Genomic DNA, 20,385 nt, shown 5'->3' with positions numbered 1-20,385 from the left:
AACAGGACTCAGCTGAGAAGTCAGGCATTTCTTACAAACACACCTGCCCACTACCAGTGGGAATGAGTCCACAGCTGGTCTCAACACCACCCTGGTTAGAGTTAGACATAAAAGAAAAGCAATTTCAGATCATTCGTGTCCCAGGAACCTTTCTGCATAAGCTCGGGTCAGGTTTCTCATTTGCTGGGGGGTAGTAGAAGAGTTTAAGATCAGACCTAGTTCAAATTCTGACATTAGCCACTTCCTTTTTTTTTTTTTTTCAAGTATCAAATATTTTATTATCACTTTTTTGGTAACAGCTCTATTAAGAGACATTCACATCCCAAATAATTCACCCACTTTTTAAGTAAGCTCTACTCCCAACATGGAGCTTGAACTCATGACCCCAAGATCTAGAGTCCCATGCTCTTCTAACTGAGCCAGCCAGGCGTCCTGGCTACTTTTTAAGATCTTAGACAAGTTCTTTAACTTCTCAGTTTCTCCATTTGCAAAGCAAGGCAACATCTATTTCAGAATGCTAGAGAACACTAGAAAGCACTCGGCACAATACCTGGTCATAGTCAACAGCAAATCTGTAGTTAACCTTACTGGGGAGTCAGCAGCAAAGGTAGATCACTGCAAGGCTTTGAAGGTGCTCCTGTCCCCATGTGAAGAAAGGTACTACACCAGGCGCAGACACCCATTCATGCTGTACCCAAGTGAATTAGAAACTGGCTAGGACAATGTAAGCAAAAGCATTTTTTAAAATCTAATTTTATTCCTAAAGTTCAAATTAGCTAGCAGTAGCACTGAAAATACACTTTCACTATACAAAACAGTGTAAACTGATTACACGTGAATAAAGATTTTAACACACACACTTCTCTAATGAACGAAGCTAGAGGCAGCCCTTACTCTAAAAAGCTGTACCTGAACAGAAATGGACATACTGAGTCTAAGGCCCTGGCAGTTGACTATAGAATGTCCTTTGTTCCCAATTACGTTTAAACGCAGAAATAGCAACAATGTGGAAACTTACATTCATCAAAGAGTAGCATTTAAAATATACATGACTAATAAAGTGAACATTAGAGAGGCCACTGCTCAGCGTGTGCCGTGTTGGCCACTTGTGGACAGTGATCTCATCCAAAGAACAGAAGTTTCAAACATCTGAGTAGTGTAAGTTAAAAATAGGATGAAGGAGAAATAAGAGAACAGGATAAGTGTTCTCCAAAGGGAGCAGTAGCTGACACTGTAAGCAGTCTGACTTCGTCAGCAATTAGTGATCATGGACATGGGATGAAACCCAGCAAAACCTGGGAAACGGCTTGTCCACAGGCTGATAGGTGCATGGCATGGACCAATGTTGCCACAACTTAGGATCGAATCTTTCTGTCCCCAGTTAGTAGTGAAAATAATCTTTAAAAATAGTCTCAGCCTCTGAACAGTAAGTTTCCAGTCCCTTCTGTGCATTGAAATGTCTGGGATCAAGCTTGGGGCGAGCGTCCTGTCGGGAAGAACCTGGGCTTCAGGACTTGAACACATGCACGGCGCGCACCACGTACTGCCGGCAGATGGGACACTCGCTCATGCGCTTGCCACACTTGGTGCAGGTGACCATGTGCCCACACTCGAGCAGGACACAGTCGATGACGGCGTCCATGCAGATACGGCACAGGCTGTCATCTTCCTCATCCTGCAGCTGCAGCCGCTCACCATCTGAAAGGCAACAGACAGCTGGGGCTGCAGGCACCGCGCTGCCCGACGGGCGCTCAGCAGGCATCTGGGGTGACCGCAGCGGCCGTCGAATGAGCCCAGGGTTGTAACTTCTCTGCACCTCAGTTCCCTCTGCTGGAAATGGCAGTGATAATAATGTCTGTACCTCATATTGTGGAGAATAAGTGAGAAATGCTTAAGGCCAGGTATGAAATGCCCAACAAATGTTACCTACTGATTTCTGTTTTTTATCTGTATGTAACTCCAAGTGTTTGCGATAAGGATAAATTACTTCTGTAAGTGAAAATGAGGAGACCCAATGTTGTCCTACTAATGGGCCTCAGAGAGCACGACTGGAATTTCCAACCCAACTGTGTGGCCTTGGGAAAAGTCAGTGTCCAGAGCTTCATCTCAGTAGGACCTTTATTTCCACACTGATAGAAAAGTTATGAAGTACATCAAGCAGCCTGTACTTGGGGGAAAGTTTAGAAGTACCTCAAAAACCAACTGTATTCCTGGCCACCCAGGTACATTTGGAGTCTCTCTAACTTGAAATGGATAAGCCATCCTTGCTGTGTGGCCCAGGTTGGGTTCTGAGAAAATCCAACCTGGGTTAAGAAAAGTGCTGAATGAATTTTAAAAAGTGCACCTCAGCCTGAGATTTGTCCATGGAGCTATGGACACTGAGGCTTCCCTTTCTACAGCTTGTAGAGGGGATCAATATATCACGAATACAGTTAGAAAAGAAGAGGAATTCAACCTTCAAGGGCCACTAGTCTCTGGATTTAAGAGAAATAACAATGCCACAATCAGGAGATTCTTGTAAACCAGGGGCTGGGGACAAAGGATGCATGGGATGAGACAATGGATGAGCCAATGGAGAAGACACTAGAGGGCTACTGAATAAATCAGAGTCTAGGCTTTGGTCCCCTCTCCTACATGGAAGTTTCTTTCCAACTCTTACAAGTTCTGAGCATAAAGCAGAGGAGCCAGGGTCTGTCAAGGGTATTAGGTAAGACTGTCGGGGTGAGTCTCAACCTAAGTGGCTTCAGCCAGTCAAACTAGGGAAGATTCCAGCTGTGCTCAAAACAAAATGAGTATTCCACAAACCTGGAGATTGGGCCAGGGAAAGGGTAAGCAGTGAATCAACTGAAAAAGGCACTTTGGCAAACGTGCACGTCACGGCTTCCTCTACCATAAACTCCTGGGGGGGTAGGGGTGAGGATGGCTACGCATGACCACTGTTCACCGTACGCAGCTGGCACTTACACTTGCTAAGTAAACGGGCTTCTCCCCTCACTGCGAGGATTCCATTTCCCAGCCAAGGCCTGGGACCTCTGGAGGCTCTGAGGATTAAGATCTGTGTATCTGCCACTGTGGCATCACCTTAGCAATAGGGATGCCATAACACTTACTGTGTATTCTGGGCATAAACCTGTTTATCAATAATTGCTGTATTATAAGCAGATTTAAAGACAAAAAACTCAAGATGGAAAAGTTAGTGATGGGAGGGCTGTTTAGATAGAAATAGTATTTGCCGGTCTAAACACCACTAAAATCTTTTCTCTTGCCTATAAACGCTCCATGGCTTGGCCCTGTTACTGGCTGAGAATTTCTGCTCCACGCTTCATCAGTCAATAGTTGAAGAATTCTTAACCTCAGCTTTTCACAACTTACACAGAAACCTGATGCTTGATGCTAAGAACTACTTAACATCTTGGCTGTAGAGAATTTCTTTTTCCCAGTTAGGATTTAAAAGCTACCGAGCTAACCGAAGTACTGGCCTGCCAGAGGGGTCAGTGAGAAAACACGCATTTTTAGAGACAACAAATTTCATCAGACTTCTCACAAATTATGGCGAAGAAAACGAGACTGACAAACGATTCCCTAACTCACCTGCCATTAGTGATCTCAGAGCCAACATCACATAATAAACTTACTACTTAACAGATCAACAAACAGGTTCCTACATCTAATTCGCTCAATAAAAGGGTAGTTTTCGCCAAAAACGTGCCTTCACTGTGGCAGAAACAGCCAGTTTTTAAAAGCCAAAAGAAGGCTACCAGAGAGGCAAAAAAGAAAAAAAGAAACCTACATGACTTTTGGTTTTCTTCATTCTCTTTGTATAACCGGTTTACTTTCTCTACCAGCTCCCATTTCTCACAACAGCCAGAATAGTTGACAAAATTCCGAGCCAGGATCTCCTTCAGCTGCCGCACGCTCATCCCTTCCACCTCGTCAAGGCTCGACAGGTCAGAGAGCGAAGCTCTCACTCGCTTCTTGGAGAGGCCGGGCATCTGCAATCACAGAGGGCTTCCTGAGCTCCATTCCTGCAAGCACAGACCTCTCACAGCCAGGCGACTGCACGCGCCCCTCAACCCGCAGCCCCACTGCCCCCCCACCCCCGGCCCTGGTGTTCTTCCCAGACGTCGCGTCAGTTCTTGAAGTGTCTTCTAGATGATGCTACATTCAAACCAGAAGAAACATCCTGGGCTAATGTGGCACATGGCCGCATGGGCACTCTACCTGCCTGCCAGGTTCCCCTGTTAAGGAAACCAAATTTGACGGGAGCTCTCACCCGCTCCTCCAAGTTTTCTTCATCATCATCATCCTCATCATCTTCGTCATCTTCTTCTTCTTCTTCTTCTTCTTCTTCTTCTTCTTCTTCTTCTTCTTCTTCTTCTGTGTTTGCTGAAGCTATTTCACTTTGTACCTACACACATAATCAATCTCATCAGGTTAGGAATCCTATTATCCTAACGGCATCCACCCTGTTTGTCAATATTTATCACTGGAGAAAACCTTTCCCACAGATCCTCCCCGAGAATGACCCCAACACCTGGCATACTCCACAGTGACCTTGGGCTCCAAAGAGTTGGGCCCTACATAACTTCATAAACAACTTACCTTCCATAAAGTTATCTCAAAACCCATATTCCTTTGTGTGTGTGAATTTGTAAAACCTCACCAGAGTATTAACTCCCTGAGAAAGGTCCTGTCACGAAATGCCAAAGCCATAAGTATATGTAACTGCACCACACTGTTCTCAAAGGACCTGCCAAGGCTGGTCTGAGACACAGAGACAAACTAAAGTTCCAGGTCCAGCCCAAGCGGCAGGGCCAATTGATTTGAAAGACTTCAATCCCACTACATCAAACTTAGACATTTTGACTCCAAAGAATGGTTTTTAGACTTCCTCACCGATGGCTGTTGCTGGTTCTAGTTTTCAGAAATGCCTCCACAATCAGAGGTACTCTTCTTCAGGAAGAGCACAGAGACCTTCAGCATGGGTTACGTGCCATCTTTCCTATCTTTCTCTTCAGACTTGATTTTGGCCATAGCTCTACAATACTCTAGGTCAGTTCCCAGCTTCAAACATTCCACCCCACTCACTGGTTCACACGCACCATGTCACAGCACCCAAAGACCCACACCTCCCAAGTGGGGTCCTATAACCAAAAATGGCACAAAAGTCAGAGGTGTCGTATGTTTGCATCATTATTATGCCAGCTCTCATTTGGAAAATAAAATTCCTAGCTTGAACTTCTCTACTTTATGACTATTTAGAGGTAGGTAGGCCCGATTTCCCTCTGCTTTTAACTGCTTTCTTCAGAGAAGAAAATTAAATGTGGAGAGAAGTGTTGAAAACAATCCATTCAATATTTTGGAGTCATTCATACGTGCAAACTGAATATTAATTACAAGCCCTTGCAGGTTATTCAAGCAGAATGCCCAAGGACCCCACTGGGACAATATTCTACCATGGCATTTCTCTGAAATTAGTAAATAATCACATCCTTTGACTAATTCAGATGGCTTTTTCCCATTATCTAAATTAGAATTAGAGCAATTTTACTGTCGCAAGGCAACGGGGCATTAGGTTAACTTACTGTATCGTGTATGTGGTCCCTGACAAATGAGCCTACAAACATTTATGCACTACTTTTCAGTCATTAGTTTAACAGCATTTCACGTCTTGGGAAACTGAAGCAACTAGAGTCAAGAGACTGCTGAGCTTCAGACAGCTGACTCTGGGGCTCCCTGCCACCGAGGCTCTGTGCCCCCCAGGAGAGCCTGCGTGCACAGGAGTCAGAGGTGTGTGCAATCTCTGCTCCCGCAGGGGCTCATGAAGCCGTAAAGACCCCCACCACATACGGCCGGGCAGACACGCCAGGCCCTTGGGGGGATCCCAGCCTCGTACCTGTGCCAGCGCTCCAGATGCCAAGGTCCGGTCTCCACCCATAAGCTCTCCCTGAAACGAAGACACGGTAGCAGAAGGGGCTGTGTAGTTTGAAAAAAATGAATGTGTGAAAAAGCTAGAAGTCTGGGACTGTGAGGAATTCAGACTGCTCGTGTCCAAGTCATCCTCAGAGCCCAGCCCGCGGTGGCAGAGAACGAGATCTACCAAGTCTTCCTTCTCTCGACAGGTGTCAATGGGGATGTTTCGAAGAATGAGATACTGCCGGAGATCCTTGACTTTTAGTCGCATTAACTGTGGGCGCTGAAAGGCCGTCTCTTGTAGTAAGTGACAAGTGGAACATCTACGGAGATTGTCTTGTAGGACTGAACAGACGGAGCAAAAATCCTTCTTGCAGTCACAGCACACATGCTGGAGAAACAGAGACAAGAAGCAGTCAATGACAGCCACCTACAGGCCCCTGGGAAAGCACTAGTTTTCTTCCCGCCTTCTATAGAATTCAATTTTAGTTCTTCTAGAGTCTCCCATGGCACCTGGCTACTCTCATAGCCACTTCCGTGTTCCGAGGCCATGAAAATCGAAACACTCCCTGCTCAGGCAGTTTGGATTCACAGAAGTTCAAAAACAGCCCTTTAAGAAAAACACATACTTTTGTGTTAATGAATTAAAACCTTTCCACCCCTTGGTGCAAACATGTAATTAGCAGAACAGAGCTGACTCGAACCACGTGGAGCAGAAAGCACCACCACAAACTCTTCCTGCTCTTTTCCTATGTGAAATTCCCCATTTAAAGACAAGGTGGGCAGGGGACCCAACACAGGGAAAGGGAAAGAGAAAGACAAATGATCTCTCAAGGTTGTTCCAAGCAAACAGGGGATCTCACTATTCTAGTCACCTGTACCCTGCCGAGGCCTAATCACACTCAAAGCCACTGCACAAGCAAAGCTTAGGAACGACATGAAGATGTGACCCTTTCTACTTGCTGCACTGTTCCCACCAGCTAACACCTTGTTCCCAAAGTGTTTCAGAGGACTGAACTGACGATCAAAGACTGAGATGGCCTCACAATATGATGGTGCTCAGAAAAAAGGACTTTCCGTCCTAGAGAAAATAAGTGTTGTAGCCCAACTGTTTCATGTTGAACCTCCACACAGTAGTTACCTTACACTTATTTCTTCACTTGAGTGAAGAATGTGGATAGGGATACATTTTTTGGAACACGAGGTCAGTTACAGTAAATCACCTCTGAACAAAACTGCAGACTAATGAAATCCCTTGCTCCAGAACATAAGCATCATCAGGAGGAATAAAGTTTACAGAGCTCAGAAGATGCCTGAGTAACGTGAGAACAATACCTTGTCAGGACACTTGAGCAGTAATACAGTCCATTCAACTGAGCACTTTAAAAAAAAATTTTTTTTTAATGTTTTATTTATTTTTGAGACAGAGAGAGACAGAGCATGAGCAGGGGAGGGCCAGAAGACACAGAATCTGAAGCAGGCTCCAGGCTCTGAGCTCTGTCAGCACAAAGCCTGACGTGGGGCTTGAACTCACAAACTGCACGATCGTGACGTGAGCAGAAGTCAGACGCTCAACCGACTGAGCCACCCAGGCGCCCCTGAGCACTTTTTTTAAAGAGAGAGCGAGAGCACACTCCTGAGAGTAGGGGAGAGGGGCAGAGAGAGAGAGAGAGAGAGAGAGAGAGAGAGAGAGAGAGAGAAGGAGCATCTTAAGCAGGCTCCATCCTCAGCACAGAGCCCAACACAAGGCTCGATCCCACGACCCTGGGATCATGACCTGAGCTGAAACTGAGTCAGAGGCTCAACCGAGTTACCCAGGCACCCCTCAGGTTAATAAGAATTTTTTATATTTTTAGGGTGCCTGGGTGGCTCAGTCAGTTAAGCGTCTGACTCTTGGTTTTGGCTCAGATCATAATCTCATGGTTGTGAGTTCGAGCCTCACACCAGGCTCTGCACTGACAGCATGGAGCCTGCTTGGCATTCTCTCTCTCCCTCTTCTCTGCCCCTCCCCATCTCATGCTCTCTCTCAAAATAAATTAAAAAAAAAATTTTTTTTAAAGGTGGGAATGCTTTACATAAGGTAATAGTAAAAAAAAGTTTTCATATTTTTCACAAAAAGATTCACTAGTATTCAAAATAACATACAATCAAGAATTGTGATGTTTCTATAGATAACATTTCATCCAACTCACCTTCTTTCTAAAGACTGAAAATGAAAGTCCACAGGCTTTGCAAACTATATTAGGCCCTTCCGTAGGTGCTGGTGGGTAAGTGGAAAAATCAGAGTTTGGTGCAAATCTGAATGGACCGGTGCCTCCTGCAAATCCTGACTGCTGGCCCCGGACAGCTCCAGTTCCCATGACTTCATTCAGCAGCCCACAGCATGAAGCCCACATAGACGTGGCACCCGCCTGGAAAGGGACACAAGTAGAGACCACAGTTGAAAGCTGAGTGGAACCTGGGCTCTCTAGGAACTTCCGGGAATGCCATTCTGGAGAGGCTCATTTGCCCTGAGTAACTTCGAGATTATTCTTTTAATTGAGGCAAAATTGGTATATAATGAATTTTGGATGTACACAATTTAATACCTGGATGCACTAGAAAGCAATCACAAGTCCGGTTACCATCCATCACCATACAACTGAGCTGCTTCACCCATTTCGCCCATCCTCTTACCACCCCCCCCACCCCCGCCGCCAGTAACCAGCAGTCTGTTCTCTGTGTATCTGTGAGTGTGTCCATTTGTTTTGTTTTTTAAATTCCACATGTAAGTAGAATCATACAGTATTTGTCTTTCTCTGCCTGACTTATTTCCCTTAGCATAATTCCCTCAAGGTCCAACTGTGTTGTTACAAATGGAAAGATTTCCTTCTTTTTTACAGCTGAGTAGTATTCCATTGTATGCATTAACCACATAATATCCATCATTCACCAATGGACACTTAGGTGTTTTCCTATGTTGGTTATTGTGATAATGCTGCAGTGAACATAGGGGTTGCACAGATCTTTTTGAATTAGTGTTTTCATATTCTCCAAATCAATACCCAGAAGTGGAATAGCTGGATTATGGTATTTCTAATTTTTCAAGGACTCTCCACACTGTTTTCCATAATGGCTGCACTAATTTACATTCCCACCAACAGTGTACTAAGGTTTCCTTTCCTTCACATGCTCTCCAACACATATTTCTTGTCTTTTTGATAATAGCAATTCTAGTAAGTGGGAGGCAAGATCTCACTGTGGTTTTGAAAGATTATTCTTTTAAGCATGACAAATTTAAGCTCTTTGGAAAGAAATCATTTTTTGGTGTTTTCAAAGAATACTCGGCAATGGGTAAAATAATGACACATCATTAAACAAAAGGAAAAGATACAACATATACCCAATTTTGTAAAAAAAAAAAAAAAAAAAAAAAAAAACCAAAAAACTCCACACACACTGAAACAGATACACGTGCATGCACACACATGAATGACTGAACAGAAGTACAGGCTGTGTGACACGTGGGATATGCTTACACCAAAATAACTGCTTGTTGCTTATCTGAAATTCAAACTTAACTGAGCATCCTGTCTTCCATCTGGCAACCTTCAACTGGTGACCACTGCACTAGATAACACAGCAGAACGGCTAAACGTCCAACTTCGGCTCAGGTCATGACCCTGCAGTTTGCGAGTTTGAGCCCCACATTGGGCTCTCTGCTGTCAGCGCAGAGCTCACTTCAGATCCTCTGTCCCCCTCTCTGTCCCTCCCCCACTTGCATGCATGCTCTCTTTCTCTCAAACATAAACATTTTTTTAAATATATAAATTCAAATTAATTTCATTAAACTTCTGTTCTCACTCACAGCCATGCCTAATAAACTATGGCATATAAAATTTTTTAATTTTTTTTAAATGACTGGGAAAAACATCAAAATGCCAACTGAAGCTCTGGGTTTTTTTTTTTAATTTTTTTTTTTTAACGTTTATTTATTTTTGGGACAGAGAGAGACAGCGCATGAATGGGGGAGGGGCAGAGAGAGAGGGAGACACAGAATCAGAAACAGGCTCCAGGCTCTGAGCCATCAGCCCAGAGCCTGACGCGGGGCTCGAACTCATGGACCGTGAGATCGTGACCTGGCTGAAGTCGGATGCTTAACTGACTGCGCCACCCAGACGCCCCTGAAGCTCTGGTTTTTAATGTAATTTGTATACATTTATTTTCTCCAGTTTTTCTCTACTTTCCAAACTCTAAAAAGAATACATTGCTTTGACACTAAAAATATATTTTTATGGGGCGCCTGGGTGGCTCAGTCGGTTAAGCGTCCGACTTCAGCTCAGGTCACGATCTCACGGTCCATGAGTTCGAGCCCCGCGTCGGGCTCTGGGCTGATGGCTCAGGGCCTGGAGCCTGCTTCCGATTCTGTGTCTCCCTCTCTCTCTGCCCCTCCCCCGTTCATGCTGTGTCTCTCTCTGTCTCAAAAATAAATAAACGTTAAAAATAAAAAAAATAATAAATTTGTAAAAAAATATATTTTTATAAAAGCAGTGATCCTATCTTTTCAAACGGAAAATACTAAACACAATTTCTGATGACTGGATAACCATCATGACCTTCCACGGTGTAAGATTATTTGTCACTCCATTGAATGTCCTGATATTAACGTATTGCCTTTTGGGTTTTTCTCTAGTCTCTTCCCTTTCTGAGAGGCACCACTGCTAACATTATACTCACCTCCAGCAACCCCCTTTATTACTGCAGACTCACAAAGCTGATAGCCAAGCATGTCAGAAGTATATATGAAAATATATTTTCAGTGAGGGCTCAAGGTACTTTCCCAAACAAAAGTATAAAAGCTGTAGTGTTTGGAACCAATGAACTTTGAGCCCCTTGTCCTAATTCTTAAGCATATTCTAGACTCTAGATAATGTGATAGGTAATGGAAGTCCAGGTGGATGAGATCTGATTAGTTAAAATGGCCACATAGTTCCATATTTTATTATCTAACTCTATCAAACATTTGTTATTTGTCCAACAAGCTCTTAAAAATGTTTTTTCTAAACAACCTCAAAAGGCTATTTAGAATGCTACAGAAGGATCATGCTATTCTTGCTACTTCCCACAAGTAATGCTACATTAAATATAGGGAAAGGAGAAGGTAAAGCAATAGGAAACCACAATACAGGGTTCAAACAGTCTCAAGTAGCAGGGTCACTGACGTGAGTATTATATGGCTTCACACCCTATAATTCTAGAGAAACAGTGATGCCTTTAAAAGTCAGGTTAATGGGGCGCCTGGGTGGCTCAGTCAGTTAAGCATCCGACTTCAGCTCAGGTCATGATCTTGCGGTCCGTGAGTTCGAGCCCCGCATCGGGCTCTGTGCTGACAGCTCAGAGCCTAGGGCCTGTTTCGGATTCTGTGTCTCCCTCTCTCTCTGACCCTCCCCCATTCATGCTCTGTCTGTCTCATAAATAAATGTTAAAAAAAAATAAAAAAATAAATAAAAGTCAGGTTAAATTATAATTAATAGTTCATACCTTTAAACAAATATATACCTCAGGCTTGAGAGCCACAGTATGTTTAAACATAAAAATATGAAAATCCAGGGGCGCCTGGGTGGCTCAGTAGGTTAAGCCTCCGACTTCAGCTTAGGTCACGATCTCGCGGTCCGTGAGTTAGAGCCCCGCGTCGGGCTCTGGGCTGATGGCTCAGAGCCTGGAGCCTGCTTCCGATTTTGTGTCTCCCTCTCTCTCTGCCCCTCCCCCGTTCATGCTCTGTCTTTCTCTGTCTCAAAAATAAATAAACGTTAAAAAAAATGAAAAAAAAATGAAAATCCGGATTTATTAAGTTCACTGAAAGTGAGTGTTCTTTTCTGTGGGGAGCACAGCACAGTGTATAGAGGTGACAAGTCCATCTAGTTACCGTGCTACAAACCTGAACCTAATGTAACATTGCAGGTCAGTATCAATAAAATTGTAAAAACACATTTTATTTTTTTTATTAAAATTTTTTTTTCAACGTTTATTTATTTTTGGGACAGAGAGAGACAGAGCATGAACGGGGGAGGAGCAGAGAGAGAGGGAGACACAGAATCGGAAACAGGCTCCAGGCTCTGAGCCATCAGCCCAGAGCCTGACGCGGGGCTCGAACTCCCGGACCGCGAGATCGTGACCTGGCTGAAGTCGGACGCTTAACCGACTGCGCCACCCAGGCGCCCCTGTAAAAACACATTTTAAATGAAGCATTCTTTTAGCAAAAGATTTATCCTCAGTGCTTTAAACAACGAGCTCTTGGGGTACCTGGCTAACTCACTTGGAAGAGGATAGGACTCTTGATCTCCAGGTTGTGAGTTTGAGCCCTACATTGGGCATAGAGATTACTTAGAACACACACACACACACACACACACACACACACACACACACACGAGTTCTAAAAACTGAAAATGTTTTTAAAAATTCAATTTGCAGTATGCCTGAAACTAATATAATACTGTGTTAATTATAATGAAATTAAAAATACATAAAATAATGGTTTTCAAGTTTACCACTGGGGGGATAAATATAATTTGCACGTAACATTTTTGGGAAGGAAATACCTCAATTGCAGAAAGCACCACTGGGATAAACTCTTCTTCATTCCAGGAGTTTAAAGAAATAAAGTTCTCAGTAAGCTTCTGCTTCCTGCTGACCTAGCTACAATAGTTAAACAGCTGTGTTGGCTTTTATCCATAACCCTTCTGATTCCTGGTGATGTGCCTCCGCAAACAACTGCAAGTTCCTTGTGGACATGACTCCCTCCTTGCACAACATCTACTCCACCACGACTGAGAAGAAAATAACCGTGTAGAAGGTTTCTTCATATTACCTCTTTAAAGGCAATGTAATATTACATTTTGCATGCTACCCAGAAAGATCCAATTGCATCTTTTTGAGAAAGTATTAAAGGTAAGAAGGACTCTAACCTAGCAGGCACGAAATCTCAGATGTGAGCTCAATAAAAAGCAGCACTGTCACATTTTGTTCCTTCTACCAGAAAGCAGTTTTACAAGAGTTAAGGAAGGATACACACTTTCAAACCATATAAATGAGTAGAATCATCACAATTCTAGGCTGCAAATATTCACAGCTCTTATGAATAGAAGGATTTATTTTGGGAAAACAGGTAGAATCCCTATACGTATATCACTATTGGGAGTAATAACTTTCTCCTACTCCTCATTTCTATAAAGGGGAGGGAATTTCCTCTTCATTCCCCAGAAGGGAAAAGAATGAAAAGAACACTCCTATCTTCTTTTGGTCATCACACTACAAAATAAAAAAGCTCAAGCCAACCCCCAAAGTGTTGTCCCAGGCAAAAATATGTTGCTACAACCTGCTATTTAGTATAATTCAGCCACAGACCATAGGAGAGGGAAAGAAGAAACACCAAAAAGAACTAGGTCTCAGCCTCATCAGCACTGAGAACTTAGACAAAATTTCCCAATAATACTCACACTTCAGGGTGACCCTACCTACTTAGACTATTATCTTCTGACAATAGCATTTGCAATACTCTAGCCTTCTTCAAAGTTCAGAGATTTGCTTCGTGGAAGCCCCAGGCACTAATTTTACTTGAAGGACCTTTCTTTCCCATCCAGCGTATTTTTAAAAATTAACTTCCGGGGCGCCTGGGTGGCGCAGTCGGTTAGGCGTCCGACTTCAGCCAGGTCACGATCTCGCGGTCCATGAGTTCGAGCCCCGCGTCAGGCTCTGGGCTGATGGCTCAGAGCCTGGAGCCTGTTTCCGATTCTGTGTCTCCCTCTCTCTCTGCCCCTCCCCCGTTCATGCTCTGTCTCTCTCTGTCCCAAAAATAAATAAACGTTGAAAAAAAAAAAAATTTAAAAATTAACTTCCATTTCCCCCTTAAGCCCCACGTTTTCTGGCACCCCAGTGCTGAAGTGCAGATGATCTCTCTTCAGTGATTCGATCTCCCCAACTTCTTGGGAGCGGGGATTTTTAGTTCTGTTCCAGGGGGCTGCTGCCTTGGTCTCCTGCTAGGAAACTGCACAGGCCTATGACATGGCCCTGAAAACAGTGCTTGGACTCAACAGGGGAACCTTAAAAAAATACCGATGCCTGGGTCCCAGCCCAAGATTCTTAACTGGTCTGGGTATAGCCTGACGCATCAGAATTTTTTTAAAGATTTATTATTATTTTTTAAGTAATTTCTACCCCCAACTTACGGCTTGAACTCACAACCCGGAAACTAAGAGTCACATGCTCCCCTGAGCCAGCCAGCCAGCCCCCACTCCCCCCTACCAGAATTTTTTTAAGTTCCCCACTTGATTCAAATTACAGCAAAGGTTACAAGGTTAACACCTGCTCGGTTTAGGCCATTTCTGTTTCCTGTCTACAGGGTTTCAGCTGGAAAACCGCTCTCAGCAGAGTGCTGACGAAAAGAGGCTGTGGTTACTTCCAAAGCCTGTACCTCTCCAGTTCCAGGACCAAGACCTCAGCCAAATGCTCCTCATAATCTGTGGATAATTTTTCCCTGCAGGAGTAGGACATGCCTCCCCTGTTTCCTCTCCCTCTATGGTCTCCCCTAGTCCCTTCACAAAGGATCGGCTGAGTTTTTAACAATTTTATCTAATTGTTATATTAGTTCCTTTCCACATATTGGCCTGGAACTTTTGTTGAAATTTGGTGCCTTCTTTCATTTTTAATTTATTCCGTCATTTTATTTACTCTTTGCTTTTTGGCCCCAACTTTTTATTTCCCAAAGTACTCCTCTCCATATTTTCTTGTGTGAAATCCCCAACACTGGGAGAAAGAAAATGATTTCTGGGTCAAAAGCAGCCCTTGTTCAAACTATTTTTGTCCTTCACCTGCAAGTTGAAGAATCCATCCAGAAGGTGGATCCCCCCCCCAGGCTTGTTGAACTCCATTTCCTTGCCCCCTTTAGTATGCTTCATCTTCCAGCACTTTCCCTTAACATCCCAATTTCCTCAATATTTTCTGCACGTCCCCTCAGGGCACAGGCATTCCTACCTCACAACTGACACCTTGACGTTCACCTAATAATGCTTGAAGTGTCCTGCACCAATTTTTCCCCTCTCAAATCTGTCCAGATTTTGTTACTACTTGGGGTAACAGTCCCAATTTTTGAGTGACAGAATCTATAAAAGCAATTAGGAAAGTATTTCAGAGAGCACTTTCCCAAGTTTACTGAATGTGGGCTCTTGAAGGGGGGTGTGTGGAGAGGGAACATGCCAATTGATCCTCTGAGCTCTTGACTCTGCCTCTATGTCCCTGGAGCCCAGTTCCCGTGTCTCATAAGATATCAGCCAAAGAGCTTCCCTCTTTTTGCATCTTCCCTTTAAAAGCTTTAGATTTAGAGACCCAGGCTCATGTTCTTTCCCACGGTCTTCCCTATCCTTTAAGATCTGCCACCAGTTTAAGCAGCCTGCATTCCCTTATTTTTCCTTTATTCATTCTCTGTTCACCTTTCGGTAGTAAGACTGAAGCATATTTTCCAAACTATTCCACTTCCTCCTAGATTTTCTGAGCAAACCTAATTCCTAGACAGCATACAAGGCACAGCCCTTTGGCTTTTAAATTTGCATTAAATTCACTGAGTTGTTACTCTGCCCCCATTCCAAAAAGGTGTGATATTTACACCTTTTTTATGCCATTCATCTTTTGCTTATTAAAACAATATTTAATATTTAATATTTACGCCATTCATCTTTTGCTTATTAAAACAAAAAGCTACCCTTCCGTGAGTGAAGCCAAAGTCTGGATTTCTGAAAACTACAGCTATGATCTGGGCTTATGTGACTAACAATTCTAAATCCTACTTGGGACCATGGCTGAGAGCAAGACTCTACAGGCTAAACTACATGAATCCGAGAGGTTGGAAGGAACAATCTGTAAAGATGGCAACATTTCTTCCCTGGACCATAAATGTAGTTCAGAAATGGAGACTAACTGAACAAAACAACTATCTACCTATGCCTGGCACAAAACTTACTCAGGGAATTTAACTGTGTTTGCAGTTTATTTTCTACTCCTCAATGACTAGCGAAAATAAATGATTTTCATGATAATCTAAGCCCTTTCCTACATACCCCCTTAGGCCAAAATTGCTCCTGAATAGAATACTCATGGGACATGGCCTGCCTGGCTTGTATTAGCTAAGAACTAGGTATCATACTAAAAACTTACATGCTCCGTGGTAAAAAAAAAAAAAAAAAAAAAAAAAAAATCAAATTCTAAAGCCTCCTCTGAACTGGCCCAGACACCTAGATCTCATGTTATTCTGGTATCCAATGCCAGTTTTTGTGTTTTTTCCAAAGCCAGTACACCAAGATTTGGGGGTGAAGGGGGGCAATAATGACTTTTTTCACTCCCAATTTGGAACTAATTAAGAAATAATACAAACAGAAATTTAAACATTTGCTTTACTTACACCAATTTGAAAGCATGACTTTAGCTCTGTCGCCTATTGGTCTTGTTAACAGGCCAGTCACCAGCACAGCAGACCAACAGTTGCTTGTCGTCTAGTTGACCACAACGCCACCACCCCATAGGAAGACAGATCTGAGAAAGTTCCAGAAAGTACCGTTTGGTTCCTGTGCTAAAACTTACCTACATAAAAGTTCTCTTCTTTCTCTGATAGCATAAATGCTGAAAGTGTTTGCCTTATATTGTTCCTTCCTAGAGGATGAGTTAGAAAGTATCTTCCCTCTGTAGGAGTACAGAGGAGGGGAGTGTATCCACAAATCTAAACAATTTGCATGCAAGTGGGACTGAGTTTCCAGTGCTCTGACATTTATTTCCATGAGACACACCAATTTTATAAGCACTCTCTCAGATTCCTCAGATTCACACAATATAAGCCCACTCTGAATCATTTCAGTCAACAAAAGCAAGAGGAAACATGCTGTATCTTTGCAAAACCAAAAGCCCAGCCTTTTTTCTGGCAGAGTGCCAGAGTTTTCAAATGGCTTCAAGGTTCAACCATCTTTGAGAGAGAGAGAGAGAGACAGAAAGAGAAAGAGAGAGAGAGAGAGATCTAATGTGCTTTTAGAATCCCTGCGGAGGTAAAATAATTCCAAAATGCTCAATTAAAAAATGTTTGCTGCAAATTTTGAATCCTATTCTAAACCACATCAGGATGTGATCCCTTTTAATGATTCCACCAAATATAATAGTAACTAGGCAAACTAGAATGAAGAATTTAAAAAGCCATGCTGGTTTCCATGAAGACTAAATGACAGCCAATGAGAGAGAAAGTTGATGGATTTGAAAATAGCAGAAAACTAACGATCATAGTCTAAATCATTTTTTTAAATAAGCTCTATGCCCATCATGGGGCTTGAACTCACGACCCTAAGAGTTGCATGTTCCACCAACTAAACCAGCCAGGCACCCCTTTATCATTTGCTCTTGATTAAAATAGGTAAAGAGCAATAATAATGCCATCTCCTAGGAGTTGCTTGCCATAACTCTCAATTAAACACATTATACAGTTACCTCCAGGTTTCAGACTGAAGAATATTACTTTTCTTGGATGTTGTATGAAGCTAACTAGGACCAAGCAGGAATTCAATTCTTCCACCAAGGAAAGTTTCGTCAGAGAATTCACTCACCATATGTGTTGTTTTCAACTCCCAACAATTTTGTTTGCTAAAACTCAACGTCCTTGTGTTAAACAACATGAAAAGATATTTCAAACCTCACCACTAGTGATGTAAAATAAGTTTTACAGTTTCCTATAGAACTTAGGACTACCAGAAGAAACAAAGCAAAGCAGAAGAAACAGTTGAGATAATTATCAAAAATCTTTAACCTATTTAGAGCCACATGAGAAGAACATGCTCCTTAAAATGTGGGAAGATTTCTTATGGAAACCGCAACTGAAATAAAATTTGCAGAAATTCTGCCTTTTTAATTATCAACTAATCAGACCATACACCACAAAGGAGGAAATTCTACATCCTAAATTCTGATAGTCTAAATAGACTGGTGTCTATTTAGGTCTCCATTTTGCTTCAAAAAATATCTATCTTTGCTACATTTTTACCTGCCACCAAACCTTGTTTCTAAAATTTCGATTCAGCAGTATCTTCCACTTCAATTGATTTTAAAGAACTTGATTAAAAAGTTCAATACTGGACCTGTCCCTACTTCTTTTCCTTCCACATCTAGTTCACTGATGGGCCACAAATTTAATACTTCTCAAGATACCGACATTCTTTGAGAATATCTACACACACACACACACACACCCCTATTTTGTTTCTGAATCTTAACAGAGCAAGATGATAATTTTCAGGGAAGATAGCTAGTTTTAGGTATTTTAATAGGCATTCTAAGTTAAAATATTTTATAACTATACCAGGAAGTTAAAAATAAGGTGTTAGGGACACCTGGGTGGCTCAGTCGGTTGGGCATCCAACTCCTGATTTCAGCTCAGGTCATGATCTCACGATTTGTGGGTTTGGGCAGTGAGGAGTCTGCTTGGGATTCGCTTTCTCCCTCGCGCTGCCCCTTCCCTGCTCATGCTCTCTCTCCCTCTCAAATCAAATAAATTAAAACAAAAATGTGAATAAAAAAGGTCTTACAATATCTTCATACTTTCACACACTGTTCGCAAAGTTATCTATTTCTGGGCACCTGGGTGGCTCAGCCGGTTAAGCATCTGACTTCGGCTCAGGTCATGATCTCGTGGTTAGAGAGTTTGAGCCCCCTCGTTGGGCTCTGTGCTGACAGCTCGGAGCCTGGAGCCTGCTTCGGATTCTGTGTCTCCCTCTCTCTCTGTCCCTCCCTGCTCACTCTTTCTCTCTCTCCCTCTCAAAAATAAACATTAAAAAAAAAAGTTATCTATTTCCAAAAATCTTCCTTATTTCCTGAGGCCAGAAACATCCTTTCCTGCTCCAGAGCATTTAGGGTTTGATACCTTCCATCATACTCTGCTTTGTAATGTGGTTGAGAAGGTCTTTTCTCTCTAGATTGGCAAACTCCTCAAAGGTGGACTGCATTTTCAATTACTTCAACTCAGCAAGTGTCCCTCGTACCAACACACAATATTTGCTGAAATTTCTCTAGCCGCCTGACACTCCCTATCAATCTCCCACGGTCCATCTTTGAGGTTTTTTTTGTGAAGGTTCTGTTTGAAGCCAGCAGTTCCCGGTTATTTTCCTTACCCACAACGAGCACACCTCTTCACTGGGATTAATGAAATCGTCTAGGTCTGAAACAGGATCACCTTACCCCACTTGGTCGGAGTTCAGCTAACGAATCAATACCTGGATTGACTGTCGTACACAGAGCTCTGTAGAACTCTCGGCGCTCAAGTTGAGAAAATCAGCTCCCAAAAGTAGGCCAGAGTCTCCCCGCTTCCCCTTTTCCTTAAACTTCTCACTCACTGATGTTCCCACGCTCTCACACCCACCTTGAAGAACTCAAGCTGTCAAATTACTTGCTGCGTACCTAGTGGCGAAGCAGACACATCCAGTTTGCTAGCGCTCTAGGTCACGGCCCCAAAGATAAGCCTGAAATCCCTCGGAAGGGCGCCCCGAGGCGTTTCTAACCTGTTGGCCTGGCCCCAGCCTCACGACTCCCCACACTAACTCCTTTTCCCTTCGTCCTGCAGTTCGCATCCTGCGACGGTCCCGTCGTGTTCCCGACATCTGGGTTAGTTCAAGGACTCGGGACGGGAGAGGGCACGCTGTGGGCAAAAGCATGGAGGGCTGAGGCGGGAACTAGGGGGTCTGCCTCAGGCCCCCGAGGGAGAGGACAGGGCCAGGAGCAAAGACGGGCCCACCAGGCTTGAGCGCGGGGGCCTCCCGGCCTCTCCCCCCTCCTCAGGCTCGCTGCAGGGAGGCGCTGTGGGAGCCGGAGAGGTCCCAGAGCCCAGGATCTCCGCTCCGGGCCGGGCAGGGCCCGGACGCCGGCCCGGGACGCCCCTCAGCGGAGCTCTCCGAGGTGCCGGCGGGGTTCACCTCTGAGGCTAAAGGAAGGCACTTCAGGCGTCCCGGCCAGTTAGGAGAGGCGAGGAGGAACTGCCCGGCCCCACCGGCCTCTCACCTTCATGGCCGCGACCGCCGCGTCTCGGTCGGCTCTGCCGGGGAACTAAGCACCATAGCAGCTCCTCGCACAGCCGCCCTCCTTCCTTCTGGGCGGCGATTACGGCGCCTCCCGCGGCGACCTAGCGTCCCGACGTCAGGGGCGTAGTCGCGCCCGCCTCACGCCCCCAGGAAGAGCGCCGAGCGGCGGCGGAGTCGGCCAATCCGGAGCCAGTCCTCGGGGGGCCGGTCACCAGAGCCAATGAAGTGGCGGGAGCGGGGCGGGGCCTCTGGCCTGCCGGGTAGGCGGAGAAAGACTCCATTCCGCCCGGAGCTGAGCTGGGCGGGTCTGGGCGTTGGCGGGCGGTACCCGCCGGGGCGGATTTCTTGGTTGGGTCGTTGAAATAGGAGTCAGCGTCCCCTGAGGAACCTGTGTAAG

The 20,385-nt window shown here is 44.2% G+C and overlaps 1 protein-coding gene across 5 annotated transcripts; it reads right to left on the bottom strand.

The window, feature by feature from the left end:
* Positions 1-273: 273 nt before the first annotated feature.
* Positions 274-20,069, bottom strand: RNF34 (ring finger protein 34). Of its 5 annotated transcripts, none has more exons than XM_030336346.2 (7): positions 19,969-20,069; positions 16,346-16,476; positions 8,106-8,324; positions 5,897-6,304; positions 4,274-4,408; positions 3,791-3,992; positions 274-1,698 (listed from the first exon to the last, which is right to left on the bottom strand). In XM_030336346.2, the coding sequence occupies exons 3-7, from the start codon at positions 8,307-8,309 to the stop codon at positions 1,508-1,510; spliced, it is 1,140 nt and encodes a 379-aa protein (XP_030192206.1). In that variant the 5' UTR covers positions 8,310-8,324; positions 16,346-16,476; positions 19,969-20,069; the 3' UTR covers positions 274-1,507. The 5 variants fall into 5 exon arrangements, with proteins under 5 accessions (XP_030192206.1, XP_030192203.1, XP_030192205.1 ...); XM_030336343.1 differs by lacking the exon at positions 16,346-16,476 and adding an exon at positions 19,473-19,609 and having other exon boundaries at positions 19,969-20,062; XM_030336345.2 differs by lacking the exon at positions 16,346-16,476.
* Between the last annotated feature and the right edge of the window lie 316 nt (positions 20,070-20,385).

Source organism: Lynx canadensis, chromosome D3 (assembly GCF_007474595.2).
Source record: "Lynx canadensis isolate LIC74 chromosome D3, mLynCan4.pri.v2, whole genome shotgun sequence".
Taxonomy (NCBI): domain Eukaryota; kingdom Metazoa; phylum Chordata; class Mammalia; order Carnivora; family Felidae; genus Lynx; species Lynx canadensis.
The sequence above is the reverse complement of the archived record's forward strand: the minus strand, read 5'-3'. Positions and strand labels throughout refer to the sequence as shown.

Coding starts and splice junctions, on each gene's coding strand:
- RNF34 (XM_032595359.1), bottom strand. Junction 6,305..8,105: donor TTTCAGTCTTTAGAAAGAAG/GTGAGTTGGATG, acceptor CTGTTTCTCCAG/CATGTGTGCTGTGACTGCAA. Junction 4,409..5,896: donor CATCTGGAGCGCTGGCACAG/GTACGAGGCTGG, acceptor TTATGTGTGTAG/GTACAAAGTGAAATAGCTTC.